The sequence below is a fragment of the Onychostoma macrolepis genome, chromosome 06, assembly GCF_012432095.1.
Source record: "Onychostoma macrolepis isolate SWU-2019 chromosome 06, ASM1243209v1, whole genome shotgun sequence".
In the NCBI taxonomy this organism is placed as follows: domain Eukaryota; kingdom Metazoa; phylum Chordata; class Actinopteri; order Cypriniformes; family Cyprinidae; genus Onychostoma; species Onychostoma macrolepis.
The window spans coordinates 5,764,364-5,791,788 of NC_081160.1; the positions used below are offsets into that span (position 1 = coordinate 5,764,364).

At 38.6% G+C, this 27,425-nt stretch overlaps 1 protein-coding gene across 1 annotated transcript; it reads left to right on the plus strand.

Moving 5' to 3' along the window:
• The first annotated feature begins 1,284 nt into the window (after nucleotides 1-1,284).
• Nucleotides 1,285-27,234, plus strand: bcl11ab (BCL11 transcription factor A b). The gene is made up of 3 exons (XM_058777784.1): nucleotides 1,285-1,664; nucleotides 4,382-4,717; nucleotides 22,804-27,234. The coding sequence occupies exons 1-3, from the start codon at nucleotides 1,610-1,612 to the stop codon at nucleotides 24,753-24,755; spliced, it is 2,343 nt and encodes a 780-aa protein (XP_058633767.1). The 5' UTR covers nucleotides 1,285-1,609; the 3' UTR covers nucleotides 24,756-27,234.
• The last annotated feature ends 191 nt before the right edge of the window (nucleotides 27,235-27,425 follow it).

The following is a 27,425-nucleotide window of genomic DNA, read 5'->3' on the forward strand; positions in this document are numbered from 1 at the left end:
CAACGCCAATAAATAAACAAACAAATAAATAATAATAAATATATACAATTAAACAAATACAACACGTTTATAAATAAAAAGTAAAACTAATAATAATAATAATAATAGATCATTCCAAACCTTCTCAATATAAAACAACGTACAAAGCGACAGTGTGCTATTCTTACTAATTGTTTTTGAAAAACAATTTGTAAAACAATACAACAGCACGGAATCAACAAAAAATAACAATTATTATTATTATTATTTATTTATTTTTATATAAAAAAATGTATGTTTATTGGGTTTTACTGTTTATAGCCTATATCTAGATCATTCCGATTCTTCAGCTATTCGCTATTGGTGAATTACACAATAAATAAAAACTTTTTGTATTAACCGAACACTAGATGGCGAAATTGTACATGACACATTTCCCCAAATGTGTCAATAATAAACCCTATATCCTGCCTATCCAACATGATTTTTCATTCATTTCTATTTCTTTGACACTCCATGGATTAAAACTTAGGTTTGTATTTTATTTTATTTTATTTTATTTTTTTTTGCCATTTATTTGCTACTAAACTTTTCCTAAGTAATTTCATCACTTCATCAGGCCTCTTTCATACTATGCAACACCTGATTCATTAAACACTTCTAATGATCCAAAGCACCTTTTGATCGAAAGGCTTCTGTTTAAATGTTTTAAGTATAATTTTTGGCCAAAATATAACCGTGCCTATGGATTGAAGAGTAAATGAAAAGCAGCCAACAAGTGTCCAGCATATGTGGGAACTCCTTCAAGACTGCTAGAACAACGCCAAGATGCAGAGTTTGCAAAACAGCAGGAACAGATAGATTTGTTAAGGATTATTACCCCCAAATAGGCTAAATAAGAACGAAAGGCACTGTTCTCATTCACTTATAAGCAGTGCAAAAATAAAAAAATAAAAATAGGCTAAATAAAATTAAAATTGCACAAGATGACTGAAAGTTTAATGTTTTTTGTTTGACTTGTGCTGAACCTTGATCAGGCTACATCTGCAAAAGTGGGCAGCAAATATAAATTTCTCCAGTTTTCTATTATTAACAAAACAAAACAAAAAAAAAGATGCATTTTATTTGAAGACCCCTTCATGCATTCATGTTTTTAGTTCTACTCTAAACAGACACCCGTACCTCTCTCTCTCTCTCTCTCTCTCTCTCTCTCTCTCTCTCTCTCTCTCTGCCCATTGGCTGCTGGGGTCTATGGTTCACATGCAGCCCATCATTGGTTTTTATGAGTCTCACCCCCTCCCACTCGCAGCCGTCCTCCTCTTGCCTGTGTTTAGCAGATCCATGTCCATCATCTACCTCTGGACGGTCAAGTTTGCTGGCACGTCACGTCCGCACTTGAACTTGCAGCAGCTCAGGGGGCTTCGTTTACTTTCCATTCCCGTCTTTTAAGTTCTTCTCCAAGAAGCCATGAAGCCCAACGCGAGCGTCTTGCCACTACACGCGCGTCTTCTGTACTATTCTCTATAATTCATGTGGGATACCCGATGCATCGCTGAAGAAGATTTTTACTCTGGACTCTCTGAAGACTCTGGCTCTTCCCGATGTGAACCCAGCTGAGACCGTGTCCAACATGTCTCGCCGCAAGCAGGGCAAACCCCAGCACTTAAGCAAACGGGAGTTTTCGCGTAAGTTCACGCGGGGAGTTCTTCTTTTTCTTTCTTGATAGCTCAAAATTCATTTGATATAAATAAGTTTTTTAATAGAGTTCACGACGGTGCGTCTCTAAGATGGAACGAAGCGCGTTTTGCTGTTGAGTTGTGCTTTGTAATGATTCACAACTCGTGAAGGTTGGTTATGCATTTGTGTGCATATAGTATGTGTGTGTATATGAAGTTAATTAAGCGTAATTTGATAGCATTTAAATGATTTTACAAGGAAAATTCCGCTCTAAGCTCACTTTTCCTTGAGATATTTTAACAGCCCAAACTAGAGCTTCCCTTGGGCTGTAATGTTAGGCTTTCAATTCTAAAATTTGTTTTGTATGTGTATTAGATCATTACGATTATGGGTAGGCTAGCATGTAATGTTTGTTTTCAAAAACTAAACAAGAGCATCTAAATGCTGATTTCAGAAAATGTTTTTCTTCTCAACTTCCTCCTTCGGTTCTACGATTTTTCAAGAATTGAAACGGGAATATAAATATCGAATGTTTGTTATTTTGTTATTCAGTGAAAGAAGGTTTGTTATTAAGTGAAACACAATTTATCTTTTTTATACTTACTTGACACTGTACATACAAACCTGGTTTATGCATCTATCATGCCAAACCTGTTATAACCCCCCGGCGACGCTCTCAAAGCACCTCAAGTCTTGCGCGTCAAAACCTTACAAACATAAAAAAACATTATAAATGAGAAAATCTGCATGTACTCCACATGAAAGTAACGTTTACGCTTGATCTATCAGAGTTTGGTTTCGTGCCTTTATTTAAATCGCGTTTGAACATGTTCTAAGAGCACCGATATGGCATCGCGTAACACGAGTTGCAATGTGTAGCCGCTAGGGGGCAGAAAATTAACAAATGATGGTCCATTCAATTTGAGACGCTACTATGTGAACTTGAACTTGAGCCCAGCCTTCTCTCGTTTATAAGGTGTACCCACACATCTCCCCTACAATATAAATGTACAGTGTTTTTTATGAAAACATTGGTTTAGAGGACATGTGGGTCAATGGCAAACCATGTCAGAGATGATAAATAGGAGAAATCTGTTTAAGTTCTAGTTTAAAACACATGTACCATGCTCTTAGATATGTAATCTTTGTATTCATGTTGATTTAACAAAAGGTTTAAATGCTAAAAAAGTAGCTATCAAAATACCTTCCTTGCCTGCACCTTGTATACACGAGGGTATACCTTTTTTAAAATATATATTTACATATTCAGATGAAAAAAAAAAGCTGATGTCATTGACCCATCATGTTGAAACAAGTATAAAATGTTAAATCATTTGACATAATCTCAAATGGTTTAACAGTGGTAGTGATTTTGATATGTTATTTTCCAAATGTTATGTTTGCAAACTCGCCTGATGCTTCACAAGAGGTTTGAATTACACCTGTTTGTCCAGTGCACGGTCTGATCCAAGGCTTTGTTTCCAGTTCATAATGATAACACAGAACTGTGCATCTTCCAAGTACGTTAAAAGAAAAAAAAGAAAATACTGGAGCATGTTTTAGTCTTCGTCAGAAACTCATGTGTTTTCGCCCCCACCTTTTGTCCCACATGACCTGACACAGAATTAGGGTTAACCTACCACCGATGGCAACAATCTCCCTCAGCCCAGTTCAAATGCATGATGTGGTTTTGATTGCTCTTTCATATGTTCTGGCTGTCCTTCTGGGAACTACCCCACATACTCCCCTCAATAGCTAACCTCAGTTCAGAGGATTCCAGCACTTTTAACTAAATGGGTTCCAATCATCTTGAAGTCAAATTAGAATCTATTTTTTGATTCTCTGAGGTGTTGGGTTCATTAAGACGTGAGATTGGCAGGATAATGAACAGGGTCATGCAACTAAAGCGAGCAACCCCCTCCTCTTTACCATTACTGGGCAACCACTGTTTTTCTCTCTGTCTTTGGTTTCTCATCTTCTCTGCATCTGCCTTTCATTGACAGTCAGTATTCCTCTGATAGAAGTGTCAGCAATTCAATAATAGATAGATATCGATGTCTCCTGGCACAAATGTTGTGCCGATGTATTGTAGCACTGGAAAATGTTACGAATATGAATAGTATTGTGTCTAATCAGCATCCCAAATAACAGAGATCTTTCTCAGAACTTTAGGTAATGTTTTGGAAAGGTTTTCTTAAAAGTTATGAACAAACGTTTATAGAACATTTGTTATCTAGTCTTTAATAATGTTTTAGCGCAAAAGCATTGTTTATACATCGTTCTTGGAATGTTTTTTTTTCCTGAAATGTTTTAGTTGGATGTTCGTCTAATGTGTTTTTTATTACTGTTACTTCTTGTTTCAAAGAATATTCAAATGTAACGTTATAATGTTTGCAAAACTAAAAATTTGCATTTGTCTGACCAATACAAATGTAAAAAACTGATTCAGAAATAACGTTTTTATAACTTAAAGGGAACGTTAGCAAAACGTTTTTTTCTACCCGACTAAAACTGTGTAAAATCAGTCGATATATTTCCATATGACATATAACACCTCTAACACTACTGCAAATTTCAACACCTCTTCCATTTATATGGAAATGAATATAATTATCACTTACGGTACATATACAATTAGCACTTACCAAGTCCTTAACAGGTTTCAGTATGGATATCACAGGAAGTTGTTCTTCTATCTCTCACACATGTGTTTCTCCTACCGTAGCCGAGCCCGTGACGGCAGATATCCCAGAGGACGGGGAAAGCCATCCCGGATCGGAACCATCCACCCCTAAAGGGGATCAGGACCTCCTCACCTGTGGTCAGTGCCGCTCCAGGTTTCCTTTGGCCGACATCCTGGTGTTCATTGAGCACAAACGCAGGCAGTGTCAAGGCCGCCTATGCATGGACAAAGGTTCAGACCTGCCACCGTCGCCTCCACCCGCAGGCCTGCGGCGAGCCTGTGTCCCAGTGGAGGTGGCAGTTCAAGTTTCGCCCCATGGAGAGGAGCATTTAGCCTCCACGCCGCATGGATTACGGCCCAAGCAAGAGAATTTAACAGGTAGAGTACCAGATGTTTGGGTTGGAGAAAATCTATGAGAGAGTTTGCAAAGTGGAAACTTCTAATTGGAGGGCCTTGATGGATAACACGTTTCTACTGATAGCTCATGGTTTTACAGCTTTCCACTTTCCGAGTTTGGTCCATTTCAGGAAAAAAAGTACTTGAATATATAGTAGATGAAAATAGTGTTTTTGCTGTCTGTATGAATGGACATTCTCTCAGTTCTTTCATGTGGCTTTCGCAGATGTTGCTGCTTTTAGTGTGGTTTTCACAAGGTCATATCTCACTCCAGTAAATGTATAGCTGCAGAGTGGTACATTCATGCTGATAAAAAAGAAAAGAAAATCATTTTCAGCTGTCCAAGACAAGGCCTGCCATAGATTGTTAGTGAGTCTAGTCATTTTTATAATTATGAGAGAGCGTTTCCCTTTGCACTGACCACAACGTATCCGGAAAGAAGAAAAACATGCAGCACATATTATGATATTATGTAGCAGTTATGTATTTACAGTACCTCCTCTAGTATGCAAATTCATATTTTAGGCTTGCACTTTAAAATTGCTTCCACTGGGATTCTATTTCAGCTCGGATTGTGGCAGACAAATTTTTGTTTGAATTACGATTACATTATAATTTTTGCAAGTTGCTGTTTGTCTTGAGGTCAAATGATGATGAGGTTTGTTAAAATGTCTACATGTTATTTATTTTTATTTTTTTGATGGATTAAGAAGTATGGTGACTATTTATTTTACAGTGGGTATATTTGCATGCATACATTTTCATCAGTCTGCATGAATCCAGTCCAATTTCAGATTGTGAGGTTCTGTTTTTATGAAGCCTAAACGTTTACATGTGCATTACATGTATTCTAAACAAAAGTTCAGCACATGCCAACCGGAGAAAGCAACTGTGATAATACCACCAGATCTAGCATGAACATAATTGTCAATTTTTCCATGGTTTAAATATTCATTCTCATCCACTGACCTCACATTCATATGACATAAAACATATGTAAACATATGTATCATGGCACAAGGAATTTATCAGTTTTATTTCAACCTCAGTTAGTCAACTGAGATTTATGCACAAAGGCTTTTCAATCTGATTGAGCAGCTCAATCTTATTATTAATGTATTATTAGGGTGCAGGTGTCCTTGTTACATGTCCTATAGTAATAACAGTAAATTATGCATAATTGCATGCAACTAACCCTAAAACAAACCCTAATCTAACCATATAGTAAGAACATGTTGGTGATTAATAGTACTAATTGTATAATTAATTACACTGAATCAAGGACGACGTAAAATAAAGTGCAACCGAAAGTAATTTTTATGTACCTCTCAGGACATTCAGTGTTTGCCCGTCCCGGTCCAGACAGGTCACACGCTTTCACCGTTACATGTAAAGCACATGCGTGATCTTCAGTTTGTGGTCGCATCATGCAAGCAGATGTCCGTCACAACAGATGGAATTCTGTATCGGCTGTAAATGGTGAATCCGTTAAAGGTTCACGCTTGGAGAAATTTGCATGATAAACAATTTAAGATATGCATGTGGACACAGCAGCTTTTAATACCCCCCTTAACAACACCCCATCACACCCCCATTTTATTCAAGTCTGAATGCCCCCGAGCGGCCAGACGATGAGCTCAGGCAATAACCCCCTTCTGCAGACCTCCCTCCCCTGCCCCCTTATCTACTATCTCTCTGGGGTTATTTTCTTAAGTACATCCATGTGAAGCCATTTTCTCTGAGGCTGATATAGGTGATCCAGTCTCGTATTGTTGTTTAATAAGCGCTGTGCCGTCTCCTGGTCCCTACAGACTTTAGAAGCGGCTCTTCATCATGCAAACACAAGGAGAAGAGCTTTGATGATAACGGTTATATTTTATTGTGCTGATCGTATTTACATTGCACGTTAACTGTGTGTTACTACTAAATTGTGGTGAAATGGACTCTTTCTGTTATGTTATCCGGTGTCTTCTGGTGTTCTTGGCCTTGGTGTCTTGATGTCTTTGGCACCGATCCACTATTCTCTAACCGGAGAGAGTTATGGATCATTAGCTGGAGGAGAGCAAGTGGAACGGGAGACAGGAAGTTTGGGGATCCCCAATAGTGCACCATTACTGAGAAGCTTTACAGGCTTAGATCAAAAAAAGAAAAATCAGAAAGACAAATCTTTTTAATATCTCAATATTTTTTGTCCTACACAGCAAAGAAAATAAATGGAGCAAATAAAGATTTGTACTGAAGTCTTCTACTTTTCTTCTGAGAAAAAGACCCCTGTTCGACTCTAGTCGAGTTTCGGATGTTTCTCATTGAATTTTTCAAGATCAAATTATATGAGCTGCTATCCACACTCATTTCTTAGTGCTATATTCTTAGTTTGTCTAAAATGGACTCATTTATCTCAAATTTTATTTCTTTAAATGAATTTTAAGAGAAACATCTGAGATGAAGTTAATTTAATTGACAACTAAACTCATCAACCAATGTTTTCCTGAGTAGTTTTATGCTGATAGTGATTGAATATTGTTTCTTTAATATGTCATAGAAAAAAAGTGTCTGATTGGTTTATTTATGAGAGTCTGAGCAAGAGTGCATGTGTCTGTGTTTGTGTGTGGTTTGCTGAGCCTGTCTCGACGCAACATGACAGCGCGTTTGACTTGGCAGACACTGCCAAGGGGTTCCCTTTCAGTGGGCATATGGCAGGACATTGGCACAGAGCAGGCGGGAACGTGTATTGTGGTGAAGTTTATATATTTGTAGCTGACATGGCATTTCAAGAACTAACAGCAGTGTCCTGCAGTGTGACATGCATTCTATCTTGCATTTTTACATTCTTGTATAACTATTAAACATGCAGGTTTATGACCTCATTAATTGAGGGACTATATGGAACATTAGTACAATTAAAAATTCCATTTGTCACAACACAAGTGCAAAAAAGCTAATAAATGCTCAAAATAATAATAATAAACATTAAAGGGTGTCATTTATAGCATGCAAAATATACAGCTTGCCTTATTCATATAGTACATTGAAGCAAATTTTGTTTGCCTAACAGAGCTTGCATGAAAACACATTTATTGTAGACACACATGCACACATCTCCATGAGGTTTACTGACTGTGTTTTGGCACACAACTCTTTCAGCATTAAGCTATGCAATCATCAGATCTGTCAGGAGCACATGATATTCTGACTCACCTGTGTGTGTGTTTGTGTACAGATGTGTTTGTGCGTGAGTGTGGCCAGCCAGCTGAACTGTAGACACTTCTATTTAGTGTTTGCCTTGGGAATACAAAACTGCCTGCAGCTCTGTGTTGATATATCGTAGGTAATATAAAATATACAGTACATGCTTTACACTGTACTAGCTTTGATTTGAGTTTATTTTTCACACACACAAAAAACAAACATCAAAAATGAGTATAATGCCGTGTGCGGTATAAAGTAAATTATGAGAAATGGGTAAATGTGCTCTTCTAATAATCTATTTAGGCTATTTCCTCTAAAAGAAAATGTTTCATCCATGCATTAGTGTGTTTTTTGATGATGTGCAGCTAATTTAGAGAAAAATGTTTTGCTGTTTTGATTCTGGGCATTTCCAGGACATGGTATTGTTATAACATGGTGGACTCAATATATGTGTGTGTGGTCTGCAGCTGGTGTGTCTTATCTGTGTTCTATAGAATGAGATAAAGACCCAAGAGGCCCCTCACTGTCTGAGTCTAGGGTCATGGTTCCCTGAAAGTCTCTCTCTCTCTCTTGTTGTCTGTCTCCATCTAGATTTTATTTTTTTCCTCTTTATTCACGCTTTTGCATGCAAACTCAATTTCTTTTGGGTCAGTTGGTTGCAGTGGAGTTGAACGACATCTGTAGTTTTGCTACACTGTGAAATAGAACACATTTTGATGCAGGGAGGAAAGTCAACATCAATGCACATCTGTAAAGATATTTAAGACTCTTAAATCAGGTTTGACTCTGAGCGTTGGACTTGGAAATGACTATAGACAATGAATAGGAGGGCAAATAATCATTTAATAATATGTCAAGACATCAGCTGTGTAAAGCACAATTCAAGTAGTTCCGTAAAGAGCCCGATTAATTCATTCAATTCTTTGAACTTGAGTATTTAATTTTGCTCTTTTACTGCAATAGAAGCACTGAAGTGGAATGTAACAAAATGTTTAGTCTTTTATCTTGGGAAACATTCTCTCTCTCTCTCTCTCTCTATCTCTCTCTCGCTCTCTCTCTGAATCTCACTGATAATATTCTGTGGCTCATTTGAATTTGAAGCACTTCTTTAATCTTCAAAGCCTTGATTGCTTTATGAATATGCATGGTACATGCAGACTTTAGTTCATTACCTTGTTGTAAATTCTAATGACCATTAGTCCCTCTAGGTAATTGCCAATTATTTTGCATATTTGATTAGCCCATTATGAGTTCATTCAGTTGATATGCGTCAGTTGAAGAAGGACTTAGTCGCTAGAGAAATAAACAGAGCAGAACAGAGCTGTGCACCATTAAAAGATTTTAAGAGTCTTTTATTCTAAGTCTCACTGTTTAAAATAGTAACTTTATATAACAATGAACATTGCATGAAATGTAAACAAACATCTGCTGGATTCCTATGTAGCAGTCATGAGCCAAGGTCATAAATGATTGATCGCTCCAAACAGAATGTAGTTGGATTAGTGCTACATGATGCCACATAATGGATTATTTAGTGTTTCTAAAACATTAGCAACCGAAAGGAGATTGAGGTAGCTTGTTGACATGTAATTCAATGTGTGCCATGATGAATCTTTCATGTGTACATTTGGTCAACCATGATAAATTTGTTTGGGTTGAATTACACAACTATACTATTTGAATTGTAATGTAAGACCCCATACATACTTTATGCAAGTATGTGAACATAAACGCTCTTTATTATGCTAGTTTCATTTCATGCCGAAATATCTCAGACCGTACTTTCCACTTCTTTTTGTCAAATACTGAGAAAAGTAAAGTTAACATGCTTTTAGCTAGCTACCTGAATCATAACACATCTGATTTAATGTCACATTTATAGTTAACTCTATCGCCCCCTTGAGTACCGGTGCTCACAATAATGCAAAAACACATTAAGTAAAGTTTGCTGTCAAAGCATTTGCATTTGTGTACTTGCATGTAGAGTTTTGTAGACAAAACATTAGCTTACTTTAAGTTTATTCCTACACTGTTACTGTGAGACAGACTCACAGTACATTTAAGAAATCAGCACCTGTGTTTCATTTTCAAGTGAGATGCACTGCAGCTGGCGGTACCTTTATCTGCCCCATCACAGGTGCTGGCTCTCCTCCGGAGCCTGACTTAACCCTGTGTCTGTGTCATGGGGTGTGAGAAGAGGCCGGCAGGGAGGCCGGCGGGGACACAATGGGGGAATTGTGCTCAGGGCGGGGGCTCGGAGGCTGAGGCAGCCCTGGCTGTGGCCAAACAGGTCGGGCCAGACAGCATGATAGATGGCTTTGTTTAAGGGTCCCGGGGTGGGGCCTGAACTTGAGGCACTTTGTTTATCCTGAATAGAGCAGGGGGGAAGACGCCGGAATGATCTATGTCTCGCTTGCTGAAGAGCTTTAGAGGGAAGGAGACAGGAACGGAGAGAACCATCCACTAAAAAAGTGGCCAAAACAAGTCAGGAAATCAGACAGATGGAACGAGAAATTCAGTTGAAAAATAGTTGAAGATTACACCAAAAAAACTTCACTTACTCAACTGTATGTCATTCTAAAGCTGTCTGACAGACTTCACACAGCTCTCTTCCATGCATTGAAAGTGGAGGGTGACCAAAACTCTAAAACACTATAAAAGTATCATAAAAGTAGTCCTAACATGCACATAACTTAGTGCATGTTAGTCACCTGCATGTGCTTCTAAACCCATCTGACTGACATCGTTGTGTAAAACTCAAATATAGAAGTTTAGATCAATATTCATGCTGCATTTTTTCATACATGTAATGTAAATGGTCCCCAAAACTCCAAAGAGGGCAAAAAGTAGCATACAACCATAAAAGTAGCATAAAAATAATCCATATTAATTATTAATATGATAATTTGTGTGTTACTCACCCACATATCCTTCCAAACCCGTCTGAATGACTTTCTTCTGTCGAACAAGAATATAGAGGTTTAGATCAATGTTCATGCCACTCTTTTCCATACATTGAATGTGTATAGTGACCAAAAATCCAAAAAGTGCTACAAAGGACCGTAAAGGTATAAAAATAATCCATATGGATTATCAGTATGTTAATTTTGTGCCTGTTACTCACCCGCATGTCCTTTCAAACCTGTCTGCCTTTCTTCTGTAAAACCCAAATATAGATGATATAGATATAGATGTTCATGCTGCACTGTTCCATACATTAAACATCAATGGTAAACAAACTCCAATAAATTCCAAAGGCAAAAAAAGGACCATAAAAGTTTAATAAGATAAATATTCCATATAAATGATCATTATGGTAACTTACATAGAACAGACCAAAAATCTTTGAAGTTATTTACTGAAAATTTTGTTGCTACAGCCATGGTCTCTGTTCACTTTTTATTAAATATTTATTGTTCATTACAGCTTGAATTGTCTGCAGTAAATGTCACCTTTTGTGTTCTGTGAAAGAAATAAAGTTATACAGGTTTTGTTTGTATTTATAGATGAGCTGTTCCTTAAAAAGAGTAACAGTTAGTAAGAAGGAATGAGGTAAGGGAAGAGAAAGTGGCTGAGAGAGAGCAGTGCTAGCTGAGCATGTGTTCTTTAGGTTAACAGAGGGTCAAGTTGAGAACTGCTGGAGGGGGAAGGGCCGTCCTCTCACCCTGATGGTGGCTGTCCATTTCTGGATCAACTTGGCTGAGCTCCAGGTCTTTTGAATCTGACTAGACGTCGTGTGCACACACACACACACACAGCCCTCATACCTGCTGCCTGTATATCAAATACCACTAGGTTTTTTTTTTTTGTTGTTTTTGTTTTTTTAGGCCAAAGGCAAAAAGAGGAGCTGACTTTTGGACTGGTTAGAACCGGTTGGCTGGCCTTGTCTTCACTTGCATGCCTGTGTTGAAGACAATTCACAAAACACATGCGGACACACAAGAAAGAATACCTGAATGAACCTCTTTTGAGAGTGCAGGACAATGGAGAGCAGGATAGTTGAGAGATATACATTGTGAATTGAATACGATGGGTGTCATGAAACCGTTCAGAGCTATAGTGCAGAACAAGACAAATGCAACACGATCAAGCTCATCAGAAGTGTGAAAATCACACATTTGTGAAAATATCTGTTTCACATAGAGATGGATAAATATGTTCCTTTGCATGCTCTTCACTTGTCTATCAGTTGACCCACACATTTGCATATGTATTTATGCAGATTTTTGAGGGGGCTCTCACACACAGCAGGGGTCTCTGAGTGTCACGGTTTCTCAGAGTGAATTTGTGCGTCTTTGTGTTCGATTCTGTTGGGTATGTCTATGTGTGTGTGTATAAATACGATAGGGTATGTTGCTCTGTTTTCTCAGTCTATCTGTTTTCTCGATCTTTCTGTTGATGTCTCTTTTTCACATTCTCGGTTTCAGTATGTGTGTGTATATATATGTCTGCCATACTGCGTGTCCGACCCCACAAAGTGGGCCACAACTCCCAGATGGTGCTCTGTAGCTTTGTTTGGAAAGTGAATACTTGAGCTGTAGATGGCTCATCAATATCCACTCTGAATGTGGAGAGATGCTAGCTATACATTCACCATGTTCTCTTTTTGCAGCCGTACATGAATAGTTTTTAGTTCTTTCCCATCTCTGTTTATGTCAGATGTGATTTATTTTGTGAAAGTGTGGGTTAAACTAGTCAAGGCCATCCACATCATAGACGGAGGTCGCTCACATGTGCTCTCCTTGTCCATTGACTTCTTCCTCCATTCTGAAGAGCTCAGGAAACAGCCACTATGGTGGAGAAATTGTTTGACCTTTCACTGTTACTGCTGCTCCCTGACAGAAATGCAACTGTGGAATTACTTTTCTGAGTCAAAAATCTAAATGTGTCCTTGAGTTTTTGAGTTTTGCTTTTGGAAAACATATACATAAAAGTCTTGGCAATCAGCTTGGAAAACCTAGATACCATGACCTCTGAACAGTTGACCTAAAAAAAAAAAAAAAAAAAAGGTCATCATTTAGACACTGAACAACGAATGAGTCAAATGATTTTCTTTCTTCATTAAACACTAAAGGAGATATTAGGAAGAATGATCACATTCAAAGTTCACACTAGCCTATTTCTCTACAACAAAAGGTGATTAAATCCAAAAAGAAAGCACTGTAAAAACAGAATAATGACTGTGTTCAATTAAAAAAATATGCCTCTGTAACGGCAAGTTTGGTGTCACTGAGGGCAAAAGTCATTGGTTCTTGCTTGTCACATGGCAAATTGGAATATATGCAGGTCAAACAAGATTACAGAGTTATGGCAGAGGGAAAGATTTTCAGTGAGCAAAGACTTAATTTTTGGTCAGTCACAGAAAGCTATCACTTTGCTTTAGAAAACTATACACAAAAATCTAGCACATCATTTGTATGGACTATAACTTGTGGTCAGCCAATATATAAGCCAAGATTTGTCAGCAGAATTCTATTTGGTGTCATAAGTGGGACTTTTATTTTGACAGCACTGAAAATGCAGTGCCTAAAAATATATGCTAGCAAAAAGTTGCTATCTAAAGTATTTTTACAGTTTATTTTACAATTGTCAAGTCTTTATTTTACAATGGTTTATATCTAATTATTTTAGCAAATATTATGTCCAATAAATCTAAATTTAATTGTAATAATTGTTATGCTTGTGTTTACTATCTTAAATTAAATATTGTGATATTATATATATATATATATTGGCTTAATATCGTCCATCAGCCACACTGATTTCGAAGATTTCTGCATCGGTCATCAAAAAAATCTATATATCGGTATGACCACTACATAGAAAATAGCATCATTAAAACATCTCCTTTCATGTTTTATAAAGTCTTTAATTATGTTTAGTCTGTGATTTAATGCCTTTGTTTCTTATTTGTCTTTGACATCCCTTCCTTTCATTCTTTAGCTCCGACAAATATAATATACAGTGTCCAGAAGTGCTATCTGTCTAGCCAGGGAGCAGATGTCCCATCATGAGCCTGTAGCGTCTCACCCCGTCAGCTGTCAGCGGCCTGAAACAATCTTTGAGCTCAGAGAGAGCATCGGTCCAATTAAAGAGGTTAATTTGCTTTAGCACTTATCTGTCCATCGATGTATTTCTTTCTGTATCAGCCTCTCCTGCTCTTCTCAGAACAGTCTCTCATTCTTTTGTCTGTTTGCTCTCCTCTCTTTCTCTTTCATTATAGCTCTCATACAATCCCATCTTAGACCCCTTGTCTCATAGTCTCTTTCTTTCCACTGTCTTCTCATCCCTCTTTATGTAGTTTGTTTGCCTCTCTTGCATTTGAGCAACACACCGTGGTGACATTACGGCTGTAGCAAATTGAGCACTTGTAGAATGCAGGCATGAAACCGTCACAAAGCTTCCATTCAGCGTCTTACTGACTGAACATAAAGGCCCATGACAGTTTAAGTGGCGTGTTGAGTTTGCATGTGAAAGCGTGTCTACTGATGTTTACAGCAAGAAAGAGGGTTTGATGAGAAGGTTGAAACAATGCATGTGTGTGAAACCCAGACAGACAGTGATCGTGGAGAAAATCTGTCAAACCTTTGAACGGTATGGTATAAATGTGTTGACATGCATAGATCGGTGCACTTTATTTGGCATGTGATGTTTGTGGGCCTACATGGAGACTCTTGTAGCCAAACTATTCTGGCCAAGAATTGTCTAGGGAACTGAACGATCACAGTTTTTACGAGCCTTTTAGAAGGGCTGGTTTAGAATCCAAAATCTGTCCAAATCTAAACTCTGATCCCCCGTCTCCCATTGCTCTTGTCATGTCATTATCGTCTGGATGAGAATGGATCATCTCCTCTGTCCCCTGCCCTGCTCCGTGAACCCCTGCCCTCCAAGCCTGTCAGAGTGAACTATCGCAGACAGACACACACAGAGACACTGTCACATACACAAAGACACATATAAACCCAGAGGCCCGTCACACTGAGAGGACAGATGCCCTCGTTGTGGTGTAGAGCCTCCTCAGGATTTTCCTGTCATGTATTAAGAAGCAGAGTACACATATGGAAAAGATGGTTTGCAAAGAAAATCAATTTGTGAGAATTCTAGTTTGGAACATTTTGGGACTTCCTGAAGACATGTTTTAGCAATTAATGTTGCTTTTGTTGAGTCTATTTGACTTTGTGGATCAAAATACTCATCGGTCCTGACGCAATCTCCCTCATAAAACTTTGTTTTATAGCATACTGATGGTATCAGATGGTAATACCATAGTGCTTTGATATTGAGCTTGGTACTGAATCAGAACCATATTCATGTAACATGTTACTGAACTGGTAATCTGAGGCAGAGGTTGCCAACCTGGGGGCCAGGGTCCACTAGGGGCGCTCAAGTAAATTATTGTTAATATATTAAAGTGATGACATGCTAAATTGAAATTTAAAATTAAGATGTAAACTAAATTAATTAAAATATCCACTCATAACTGTTGTTTTTAAATTGTATTAATATCAATACTCATTTCAGTTCATTAAAAACCTTCATAATTATTGCAGAAGCACTGGAAATATTGTAGCTTACAGTATATTGTGTTTGACTATGTGGAACCTTTGAGCCTAAAAGTTTGATAATCATACATCTATACCAGGTATTTGATACTAGAATCACCATATTGGAAGTCAAAATTGTGGCATTACATGCCACAAAACAACAGAATAACTATATACATCTAAGTGCAAGTACACCATTTTTAAAGACCCCATGAAATGACTTTACAGGCGCATGCGTTGACATATTTCCTATTTAAAGTTAGGACAAGACATTAAAATCCCACTTTTAAAACCAGTCCAGTGGTCTTTAATTTACATTACAAATGTGAATCATTATTTGTTCTTTGCTACTGCAAGTCATGTAGTCATGTATAGATGGTGTTAGCGGGAGAGACGTTCTCATTCTAGAGTGCATTTGATTGGACAAAAATTTATCATTTTTATGTTTGTAATGCAAGGTGAGTCATCAATATTTTTGGTCCATTTTTCAAGACCAGAGAGATTTTAAATGCATATATCTGTTCAGTTTGTCAACTTTTAGGAATACATTAGCGTAATAATGACCTCTAAGCTAACACAAATGAACTAAACGCAACCAAATCTCTTCTGTGCCTGTATGTAATTTTCTCTTAAAATACTTTTAAGTCCCTCCAACCGTGAGGAGAAGCCAGAAAGCTGCTGAACGTCTGTTGTGCCACTCTGTCAAATACTCTTCCGCTTGGCTCCACCACTCACTGAGTTGTGACCCTTGACCTCAGCGGGGCCGTGTATATGTACGGTCTTGCCAGCGCCTCCCTGGAATGTCTGAATTTAAGTGCATAGCTAGAGATGGTGTGTTGTCCTACAGCTGCCTGAGTATAAATCCTGCTGTCACCAGAAGGCCAAAGCTCTCCTTCGGTACCCCTTTTTTCGCTTGTTGTTTCTATCACTCTCCTCCACTTTTCACTCAGTCACACAACTTTACTTAACCACACAAGTGTCTCAAACCAGAAATCTGTGCCTCCTAAGGAAGGAATAAGGAAGCTTTTGTGCCTTTTTAACGTCTTCAGAGCTCATTCACGGCCGTCGAAGGAGTTCTAACTGTAACCACACACACAAATGAAATACTCCCACTTGTAAACAGGTGAAAGTAGACAACTGGTTCACCTTGTACTTTGTGAGGTTAAAAAAATGTTGTTGACATCCGTTTACATGAGCTGGAAAACCTGATGAAAACAGCCCCCTCTCTACGACCTCTGACCTCCCACAGTCTTTCAAAAGTATGCACTGTATAAGAGCTGTGAGCTACAAGGCTCCAGACAGATTTCTGGCAAGAGTGCACAGGTAACATTCCAACTCTAGTCGAAATTCCTGAGATGTATGTTGTTAAAAGGATGATTCATCTGTTGCTATAGGTTAATTAATATTCAGTCTTTGCGATTGAAATGTGATAGTGGTGACAGATAGCATTCTCATGCCATCTGCCTCAATTTTTCATGACTACATGAACCCAAAATGTTGTAGCTGATTAATTTACCCATGAAAAAATATTTCCTATAAGCAGTTTTTCACAATGAACATCCATCCACATGGCATTTTGATTCATTTGTAGACTTTGATTTACAAGAGGCATGTAGGCCTATGTTCAGTTGTTATTTGGATATTAAATATGGATTTTCAATTTGGACATGCGAGTCAAAACCGAGCTACAAATATTTCAAGCCGTCTCTTCATGTGAGTGTGTCATAACAAACTCTCATGGCAATTCATAAAAAACACAAGTTTCCATACAAATCTCAGTATGAATTTATACGAAATTGCCATTTCGTAAAATAGTTCAAGTTGGTCGTAACCAGCCATGATCACAGCAAGCTACAATTGTTTCATATCGCTCTGTTGTTCTCCTTTTGAAAGAGTCAGGACAGAGTGCGGAATTACCTTTCGTAGGAAATTTGTTTTGCACCTAGTTGGACCAGTGCTGGGGGTAATGCATTACAAGTAACGCAAGTCACATAATCAGATTACTTTATCAAGTAAAGTGATGCATTACTTTTAAATTTATATATATATATTTTTTTTTTACTTTTTGAAATAAGTAACACTCATTTCTCATTTATTTACTGACAACTTTCCTTTCCCATGCCGAGAGAAATTGGGAGTGAGGTGCAGAAGCAGAGGTACTTCCTTCAGCCTGAGGCTTATTAATTTCACATATGAAAAGTGTGAAAAGGGCCTTTATAGTTGCCAAAAAAATTACAAATAAATAGGCTAGGTTTTGTTATTAAAAAACAAATAAGCAAGCTTAGCCCGGCCCAGGTGACAAGAAGTAATACAAAAATAACATAATGCATTACTTTCTATAAAAAAATAACTAAGTAATGCAAGGTATTCATTTCAGAATTCACTGGCCGTTTTAAACAGTTTCCTCATTGATGCTAAAGCAGTGGCAGTTTGCAGAACTCTCCCATCTGCTACCGTACCGCGATGCAGATCAGAACATATGTATCCAATTAAGTAGCAAAGCAGAGAGCTGGAATCCAGCTTGATGTCAGACAAATGAAGAATTGGGGTGAGTGTGGCCTGTCTTAGCCAAGTGATGGTTGCATCCATCTTACAGAAGCTTATTGATGGTAAATGTTATGTTTCAGAGTGTGCTAGAGCTGTTATATTTGAGTTAAAGAGGGACTGGTAGTAATACCATGTCTGATTGTATGTAACAGCTGCTTTTGGCTTTCGTAGCCCCTTTTTTTTAAACGCCAGCTACTGTAGCTAATGTCAAATTCAGTTATACTAGCGCGGTGTAGCTTTTTGCTGAACCTTTTCAGCTTCAACTTAACCTTTATCTTATAAATGAGGTGTGCGACTAGTATCACCAAACGGAACTGCAAGAATAAAACTCCATCCATCATTCACTGGTTGGACCATTAGATACTACTGGTTGAGATAGCAATGCAATAGCAGTTTGGGGACTCAAACCACAAATTATGTAATTATAGTTGCCTTTATATATCAAACTACACTGAAGAAAATTTGGTGGTGAAACAATATTTACTCAGAAATGTCTTGTAAATTTCACAAGCAATTACAACAAAATGGCACATTGAATTAAACATGAAATTATTAAGCAGAAAGATTGAAATAGTTTAAAAAAACTTTGACATTTTTTTTTTACCATGTATGAATGACTTAATTATAGTTGTCTTGATATATTTAGCCAGGACAGGAGAAATTAGTTCATTTAACTCTAGCTTAATTTACTACATTTACTACTTGTGCCCGGGATGCGCCAGATGGGAAGCCTTAAATATTGACCCCATGGCTGTAATGTGAATGGGGAACACTGGTCTTTTTGTACTGGTCCCAGTACCAGAGCTCTGCCTGAGGGGGGCTTCCTGAATGAATCCTCTCACTAGACCTGACTATCACATGCCCGTTTAAGCCTGTAGTCCTCTCATGGATCAGGAGAATGCAAAGAAAGGGACAGGATGACTTGAAATAATCTTTGTTGAGCAGTGTGGAAATGTTGGCATGGTGGTAACGTTTAGAGCTATACTGGACCTCTCATTGTACACTATACATCAGTGCAGAAGGCCAGCTGTGTTAATGGACATTCAGGAACTCTTTAGAGAAACAGTTCTAAATAAAGCAATAAGCCACTCAAGGCCATGCATTACATGGTTAAGGGTGTTGTTAGCCTTGGCAAGAAGTGGAGTTATTGTCAACGAAAACAACAGATATTTAATGTTTAATGCACAGTTATGTGAAGCAGGATTTTGGATCGATTACATTTTATAATGGACGGGGCTACCCAGCGCAATGCGATCGACAAAAAGGTCCTATAGGTTTGTCCTGGTTGTGGGGGAAAAAACTCAGATTTACATTAGACAGTTTATCTCTTCTTCTCTGTTTTATGATTCCATATCTTGTTAGGATGCACTGGCTGTTTTAGGATGAATTTCACAAAAACCATTTGTCCTTTAACCACAAAATCATATTAAATATTTTTCATAAAGAAATTGAAGTCTTTTTTCAGGACCTTTAAGTTTTTTTGCTTTCTTAACTTATTATTTTCATGAAAAAAGCAAATTTTCCCACACATTATCTGTACATAATGCAATTTCGCTCGAGTTGTTTTTTAATATCTACGATTCTCAGTGGTAATCTGTAATACAGTGACATTTGAAGTTCAATGTATAAAATAAAGGCAGTACAACAAATATTGCCATGATGATGATATATAAATACTTTTTACATGTGCTTAATTGTCATGAATCTTTAAAATAGGCTTCAATTTCTATAAGCAAAATAAAATATCTTATTTATTTTGTTTTATTTTGAGATCTTTTAGAGATATTTTCGAGGTTTTTGTGACATTCACTCTTGAATGTTAAAATTCTGTTTGAGGTTGCTTTAACTGATTTACAACAGCTTTTGCTCATCCAATCAGATTTTAGAATCAGAATGAACCATTTTCTAATGATTATTTCATAAGAAGCAGATTATTGCTTGTAGATATTTGCTGGAGTCAAACTGTCTCAACCATATGTTCCCCTCTTCACTGGTTTTCAGACTTCAGTGTTTGCTCTGTCTGTGGGACAGTCCTGTATGCTAACAAAACTTCCACCTCTGCCCTGTGCAGACTAGTCTAGTTCATCTTTCCCAGTAGCCACCTCTTTCTTTTTCTCAGACTGCCACCTCCCCCAGCCGATCCCTCCACCCGTCTGTGGGCTTTAAACGCCATCCCCTTCACCTCTCCGTCTGGTCCACTCCTTTTTGTCTGCCCGCCTCTTTAATGTGCGTTGCTAAGGTGACTGCTGACCCATTGCTTGGCGCTCTATGAGAGGCCCCATTCCAAGATGGCTACCCTCTTAGACAAATTTCAATTTGCAGTGGGGGGTAGGGTGTGTGTCCAGCGCTGGTATTGAGATCACTGGAAATGAAACTCTTGGACCAACACATGTTTATGGGCACTGACAAGAATATACCAGCTGCCAGATGAACGCATTCTTTCTTGTGGCCAAATACGTTTTTCTCACCTTGTCCCCAGAGTATCCATATGGCACTTGGAGCATTTCATTACATTGATTTGAATATGAGAATAATCATGTCTAGATTAAACTAGGGTCAGGTGTGAGGGCACAGATGCTTGAGTGAAGTGTAATTATTTTCTGGTAAATTATGCATAATTGTAGTCTCGTCGTAGTCCTCAAATAGTAAATCTTGAACGTGTTTTCATGGTGCCAAATGTTCTGATCTGGGCCTTTTAAGCACAAAGTTCAAGTCTTTGGTTTCACATTGATGCTTATCTTTGTGTATTTAAGAAAAGGACTGTATAATAAAGGGTCTGAGTGCTTGTGCAGTGACTTGCATGTGGTGCTCTGCGATTCAGGCATAACCTGATATAACCTGAAGTGCAAAGGTTGCAATTACACCATTTCTGTGTATTTTTATCTGTAGCCGGAAAGAAATCTTTACACATGGTAGATCTGCAAATATACAGTATATATATATATATATATATATATATATACTGTATATATACTGTATATTTGCCACTCTGTACACCACTCTGTATTTGAAGTGTTTTTACTGGTCAAATTGGTTCTTGTCTGTGGTCAGGCGCTCAATGCAACACATTGAGTCTGACCAGGACAAAAGGAGAATAACTGAGAAAGAATGAAAGAAAAAAAATGCTATTTGGTATGAATGGAATTATGTTATACTATGTATAATCACATAAAAATGCATACGAGTCTTCAATTTATCCTAGAAAAGGATATTTTGCTGATGCTTCAAGCAGACACAAAACGGTTCTTTTCTGCCCACAAATTGTTCTGCCAGACCTCCCCTCACCTTTTAGCATATCACTAAAGAAAATGTGATTGTTGGCCATGTGCTGAAAGGAACAAGGTTGAAAGTAATCAATAAGTCGGCCTCTCAGACAAGGCCACCAAGTAATAGCTGCTGTTGGTGAGGTGGGTGTTTTAAATGTCAGCGACGCAGGATGATTATATGTCTAGGGAGAACACTTCCCTTATTTTAGGCTGTTTTCACACTTTGTTTGATTGCTTGGTCCAAACTTAAGTATGATTTCTTTCTTTCTCTCGCTGCCCTGCACTTCTCTTGCACATATTATTTTGGGGCACTACTGTATTTGTCTTCTTGTTAGATTTAGCAATAAATTGGAATGGAATGGCATTTTGTTTTCATCTGCTGCAAATGCACTGAAATACATGCAAAGAATGTGAGCTGCTCTCTGAATGCAATTTGCAATTAGTATTTCACTACTACAAGTTAGGGCAGATTGCTTTCATACCGGTTACTGTGAACTTTACCCTAGACCCACTTAAGAAGTGGATTTGTTGTTCACTGGAGTTCAGAAAACCCCTTTTAACACAAGGTGTTAAAAGACAGGAAATGCTTGGGGTGTGCTCTCTGTGTTTGCTTGTGTATGCAGTATGAAAGCTAACAAGATGACCAAAAATTAGCTACACCTTTATCCTTATTTTTTTGTCATGTACATTGGAAGTCCTCAATACAGTTTGCCAGTTATGCTTTATTGCTGTACTAGTGATGAGGAACATTATACATTGTAATGATTGTTGTCTTATAGAATAGCATGTATTTTTAATTCTTCAAATATAAGCATTGGCCTGCTCGTATGATTCATGCGATAATGGTATATGATTTAACTGGAGTAAGCATGAGAATAGACAGGCAAAGAGTGGCCTTTTTATGACGGAAAATCTCCCGAGGAGGTCAAACCCCACACAGGTGGCAGCAATTAACTGTAATTTTTGCAGATTGTAATGATCCATAATTTACCAGCCTCCCCCTTGCATCTCTTATGCAGTAAAAAGTGTTTTGATTGGGTACAGGTTTTTGTTCACTCTGGCCTTTGTGTCAGATATCTCAAAGACAGGGAAGGCAGTTTACATGTGGAGTGATGTTCATACAGAAACTGAACAACCTTGCTTCGAGTTTGAAAGGCTGAGTTTAGCCTTTACAGTTGTGATTTATCATGTCAAGATTTTAAGGTAAGAACATAACTGTATAAATAATAGCAACGTAAAACATTTTCTAATACATTGGATGATGGAGGTAGTGGCTAAAGCTCAGGATTGGAAAGTGAAAGGTTACTGGTTTGAGCTTCACAACTGTGCCACTAAGCAAGGTACCTAAACACTTGCTACTCCAAGGTGACTGTTCTTGTAATAAATGTGCTAGTAAATGTGTGTGATCAACTGCTACTTGCTTGCTGCCTTTCTATGGAGAGATCTTACTGAGCCTTTGTAGTAAAATAGGAACATTTCCTAAATGGACAACTAACCTTCTCCCTCTGATTTTGTCTTGCAGAAAAAGATGAGCCCAGCAGCTACACATGCACAACTTGTAAGCAGCCCTTCAGCACGGCTTGGTTCCTGCTACAGCATGCCCAGAATACCCATGGTTTCCGAATATACCTGGAGAGCGAACCTGGAAGCCCGTTAACTCCTCGGGTGGCCTCCGCTCCAGGCATGGGTGGTGACTGTGCCTCGCAGCCACCACTACATGCAGCCCACCTGGCAGACAGTAGTCCCTATAGCCTGATGAGGATAGCCAACAGAGATGGGCCCTCGGTTCCTAGAGAAGGCCGATATCCCAGGACACCTCCGCTCTTTAGTCCCCCACCACGGCATCACATGAGCCCAGACGATCTAGCTTTGGCCCCCCACCACCCAAGCGCCTTTGACAGGGTAATGCGTCTGAATTCGGTACCCTTGGATTCCCCATCTATGGACTTCTCGAGACGACTACGGGAACTAGCAGGCAACTCTGCTGGGTCCTCTCCACCCATGTCACCCAACAGGCCTAGCCCTATGCAACGGCTACTGCAGCCATTCCAACCAGGGGCATCTCATTCTCCTTCTGGATCTCACTCAACGCCTACTCAACAAACTCCAACCGTGCCAGCTGTGAAGGCAAAGTCTTGCGAGTTTTGTGGAAAGTCCTTTAAATTCCAGAGCAACTTAATCGTCCACAGGCGTAGTCATACCGGAGAGAAACCTTACAAGTGCCACCTCTGCAACCATGCCTGCACTCAGGCAAGCAAGTTGAAGCGCCACATGAAGACTCATCGGCACAAATCCTCCTCTACTACCTCCAAATCAGATGATGGCCTTTCAACTGCCAGTTCACCAGAGCCAGGCACAAGTGATTTGCTAAGCAGTGCCACCAATGCTCTGAAATCTGTGGTAGCAAAGTTTAAAAGTGAGAACAATGGCGTGATCCCGGAAAATGGACAGGAAGAAGATGAAGAAGATGAGGAGGAAGAGGAGGAGGATGAAGAGGAGGAAGGGGAGGAAGAGGAGGAGGAAGAAGAAGAAGAAGAAGAAGAGGAGGAAGAAGAGAATGAGAGTGAGGCCGGCGAGAGGAATGATATCAACTTTAGCCTGAGCCTAGAAGCTGCACGTCACCATGAGAACAATAGACAGCGACACAACAAAAGTGTCGAGGGAATTCAGGATTATCGAGATGCCCTAAAACTTTACAAACGAGGGGACCACCGATCAGCTAGTGAGCCAGGTGGGGACGACTCCCCACAAGAGTCTGATCAAGTCAACAAGGGATACTTACCCATTGTAAATGGAACAGCCTCCTACCCAAACGATGACCTTTCAAGGAAACTTCTTGCCGGAAGTCCAGAATCTGACAGCCCTCTCTCCAAACGCATCAAGGTGGAAAAGGACCTTGACCTTTCAACTCCTACAATCCCCAACTCAGAAAACGTTTACTCACAGTGGCTGGCTGGATACGCAGCGTCGCGCCAGCTCAAGGATCCTATTCTCAACTTTGGGGACTCAAGACAATCACCTTTCGCCACGTCTTCTGAGCACTCCTCGGAGAATGGAAGTCTCAGGTTCTCCACTCCCCCTGGGGAGCTAGATGGAGGGACAGCCTCTGGGCGCAGTGGCACGGGAAGTAGGGCCAGTACACCGCACCTTCCCACTGGTCGACCCAGCTCCAAGGATGGTCGACGTAGTGACACATGTGAGTTTTGTGGCAAGGTCTTCAAAAACTGCAGCAACTTGACAGTGCATCGGCGCAGCCACACTGGCGAGAGGCCGTACAAGTGTGAGCTTTGTAGCTACGCCTGTGCTCAGAGCAGCAAGCTAACACGGCACATGAAGACGCATGGACAGACAGGCAAGGACGTTTACAAATGTGAGATATGCCACATGCCTTTTAGCGTCTACAGCACTCTGGAGAAGCACATGAAAAAATGGCACAACGATCGGCCCTTAAGCATTGAAATTAAAACAGAGTAAACTTTATGATGTCTTTCGCAGTCCTAGGAAAAAAAAAAATATTTAAAGCACAGCGTCAGTTAATTATGCTGGCTGAAAATTTGTCAAAATGACGCAAGACTCTGAGCCTCTCTAATGTGCAATAACTAAATGTTTTGTACTTCCTTTCTTACTGGTTGGCATGTTTTCGTGTGTTAGCTTGATTGATAAGCATTAGCTGTGTTGCTGTTGTTTCTGTCTTTTATCAAACAGGACATTTCATGCTGCAAACAATTCATTTTTACATATCATACCTAGTTGTATTTTGTCATTTAAGCCGTAATCTTTTGACTACCTACATTCACACTGGGGTTTACACTGTTCATTAGGGGTATAGACGAACTGTAGGGTTACCGACGAACGTTTAAACGGTAACATTTTACTAAAATACTAAAATTTTTATTGTTGCTTGTGAAAAAGAGTGCCTTGGGTGTTTAAAGCATCTGTGGTTTCTGCCATTTGCCATAAGCCTGGGGATATTATTCAATGCAAAATTAGGTTCTTGCATCAAGTACCTATTGTGAATTCGCTAAATGCAGGAATCCAGCATATGTTCTTATGTATATCATTTACTAGTATAACATGTTGTGTTTCTTTAAGTATGATTCTTTTGTTGGCATGTTCATGCCTTGGTGAGATTTTACCTTGTGTTTTGGTATCAAACGGCCAGGTACATTAGTAAGTTTTCTTTTAACTTAGGGTCTCAATGTTTCTTTGGGTTTTCTATGAAGGTTTTTTTTTTAGAAAGTAGCCCTGAAAATGTGTTTTACTCAGTAGATAGCCAATTAATTGGACTATACTGATACATTTCTATTTGGTGCATGGAACAAAAAGCATATTATGTAAATATGTCAATTTTTATAAACCTCATTTCTTGACAGGGTCATCCACGAAAATTTAACAAACAGTCCCTGAATAAGCTGTTAAAGAATTGTCTGGATTGAAAATCCTTTACATTTCAAATTAAGCTCAGATTGGCTAGAAATAGAAGTAGTTTAGCAACACCAGTTTTAATGGAGCAATGCAGGAAGGCATTTCAGGACATTTACACATTATTGATGAAAGTCTGAATACTTTACAGTTAACTTGTTGCGTACTTCCACAACGTTTTCTTTTATCCTACATTCTTCAGTTTCTAAAGCTATGTACTGTATATACCCCTGTTTATTAGTAAAGCACTTAGCCACACTCACATATTTTTGTACCCGTCGAGTAGACATTCAGACTTTTTATTCTCTACATTATCCCAGTGAATTTTATGAATAGCACTTGCCACTCAGCCTAAAACTCTGTATCTGTCCTGCTAATCTACGGGCAGGTGGTTGAGTATAAAACGAAACCGCTCTCCAATGGCACAAAAAAACCTGCACTGTTCAATTTTTTTCCTGTTTACAAGAGACACTTAAGAGATATTTCCTCTCATACAACAAACTTGATGAGGTGTAAACATATGTGAAATAGAGTTAGATTAGAATCGTGGTCAGCAAAAAAAGACTTAAAAGAAGCTTAAAAAGAAAAAAGATAAAGACGACTGTTCATTTAGAGGCTAGACTTTAAATCGGAACAGTGTAAGTATGTTTATCTCAGTGAATATACTCCAAACCCGCTACTTAAACAGCCATTTTTATTGTACTTTTTAAAATGAATTAATAATTAAATGTTTTGGGGTTTCTTTTTGTAATACTATGGTGTTTTTAACAGGAAATTAATTTAAAGTGTTCCATTTTTTTTTTTTTTTGCCGCTCATCTTCATTTCTTGGTGGGTTATAATGTACTATGTAAATACTAAATGTTCTGTGAATTTCTTTTTCTTCTGATTCTTTTTTTTCCCCTCCTTTGGCATACACAGTCCTTCAGGATGCATTATAATGAGATTGTAGGAGTACATTTGACATTTTATAGGGCTGACTTATGGTCTGTCAAAAGCTATTGTGACACACTTCAGTTTGCCATGTCAGTGTGTAGAGAAGATCTGGATTTAATTGTTCATCAACAGTAGTCAAGATAGTATTTATATAGAGACTAGAATTCCAGACTGTTCCTTGTTCACTTTAAAGGTACAAAAATGCCTGTAGTTGAGCTCAGCATGCTGCCACCATTTTGCGTTTCTCCTTAACTTGGCAGGATAATATAGTGAGAATCATTTTAATGTATGGATCTTGAAAATGAGTTTCTAAGAAAAAGCTATGTGGGGGTTATACAGATAAAAGGCTATACAATGGTCTCTTGACGCAATCCTCTTTGAAATAACATAATGATGAGGAACAGGTGGTTTTATGATCTCTGGCCTTTGGATATGCAGTAAAGTTTCATAGTTAGTGGGTTTCCCTCTTTATTTTGAACTGTCCTTGTCTCCCCCACAACCTGAAACATTCCAGTCATCTTTGAAAGAATGGATGTCATATGCAATGAATCAAGAGTCAATAAATACATTTAAAATGCATTTTGAAATACAACTGCACAGTTTGTCTTGGTTTGTTTTATTAATGTCCAGACCCACCCGGAAACTACGCCTACAGAACTCCTGCAGATTTCCACAGAATTGGATTGTCTGTCATTCGTAATGTTCTGCACTTCCCCCTTGCATGTTTCTTTATTGAATATTTCACCTAATGTGATTATGCTTTTAGCTACCAATTTAAGGGAGTACTG

Excerpts from the sequence above, each read along its gene's own strand:
- bcl11ab (XM_058777784.1), top strand. The coding sequence starts at position 1,610 with ATGTCTCGCCGCAAGCAGGGCAAACCCCAGCACTTAAGCAAACGGGAG. Across the intron at positions 1,665-4,381 it reads AAGCAAACGGGAGTTTTCGC|CCGAGCCCGTGACGGCAGAT; the intron begins GTAAGTTCACGC and ends CTCCTACCGTAG. Across the intron at positions 4,718-22,803 it reads CAAGCAAGAGAATTTAACAG|AAAAAGATGAGCCCAGCAGC; the intron begins GTAGAGTACCAG and ends TTTGTCTTGCAG.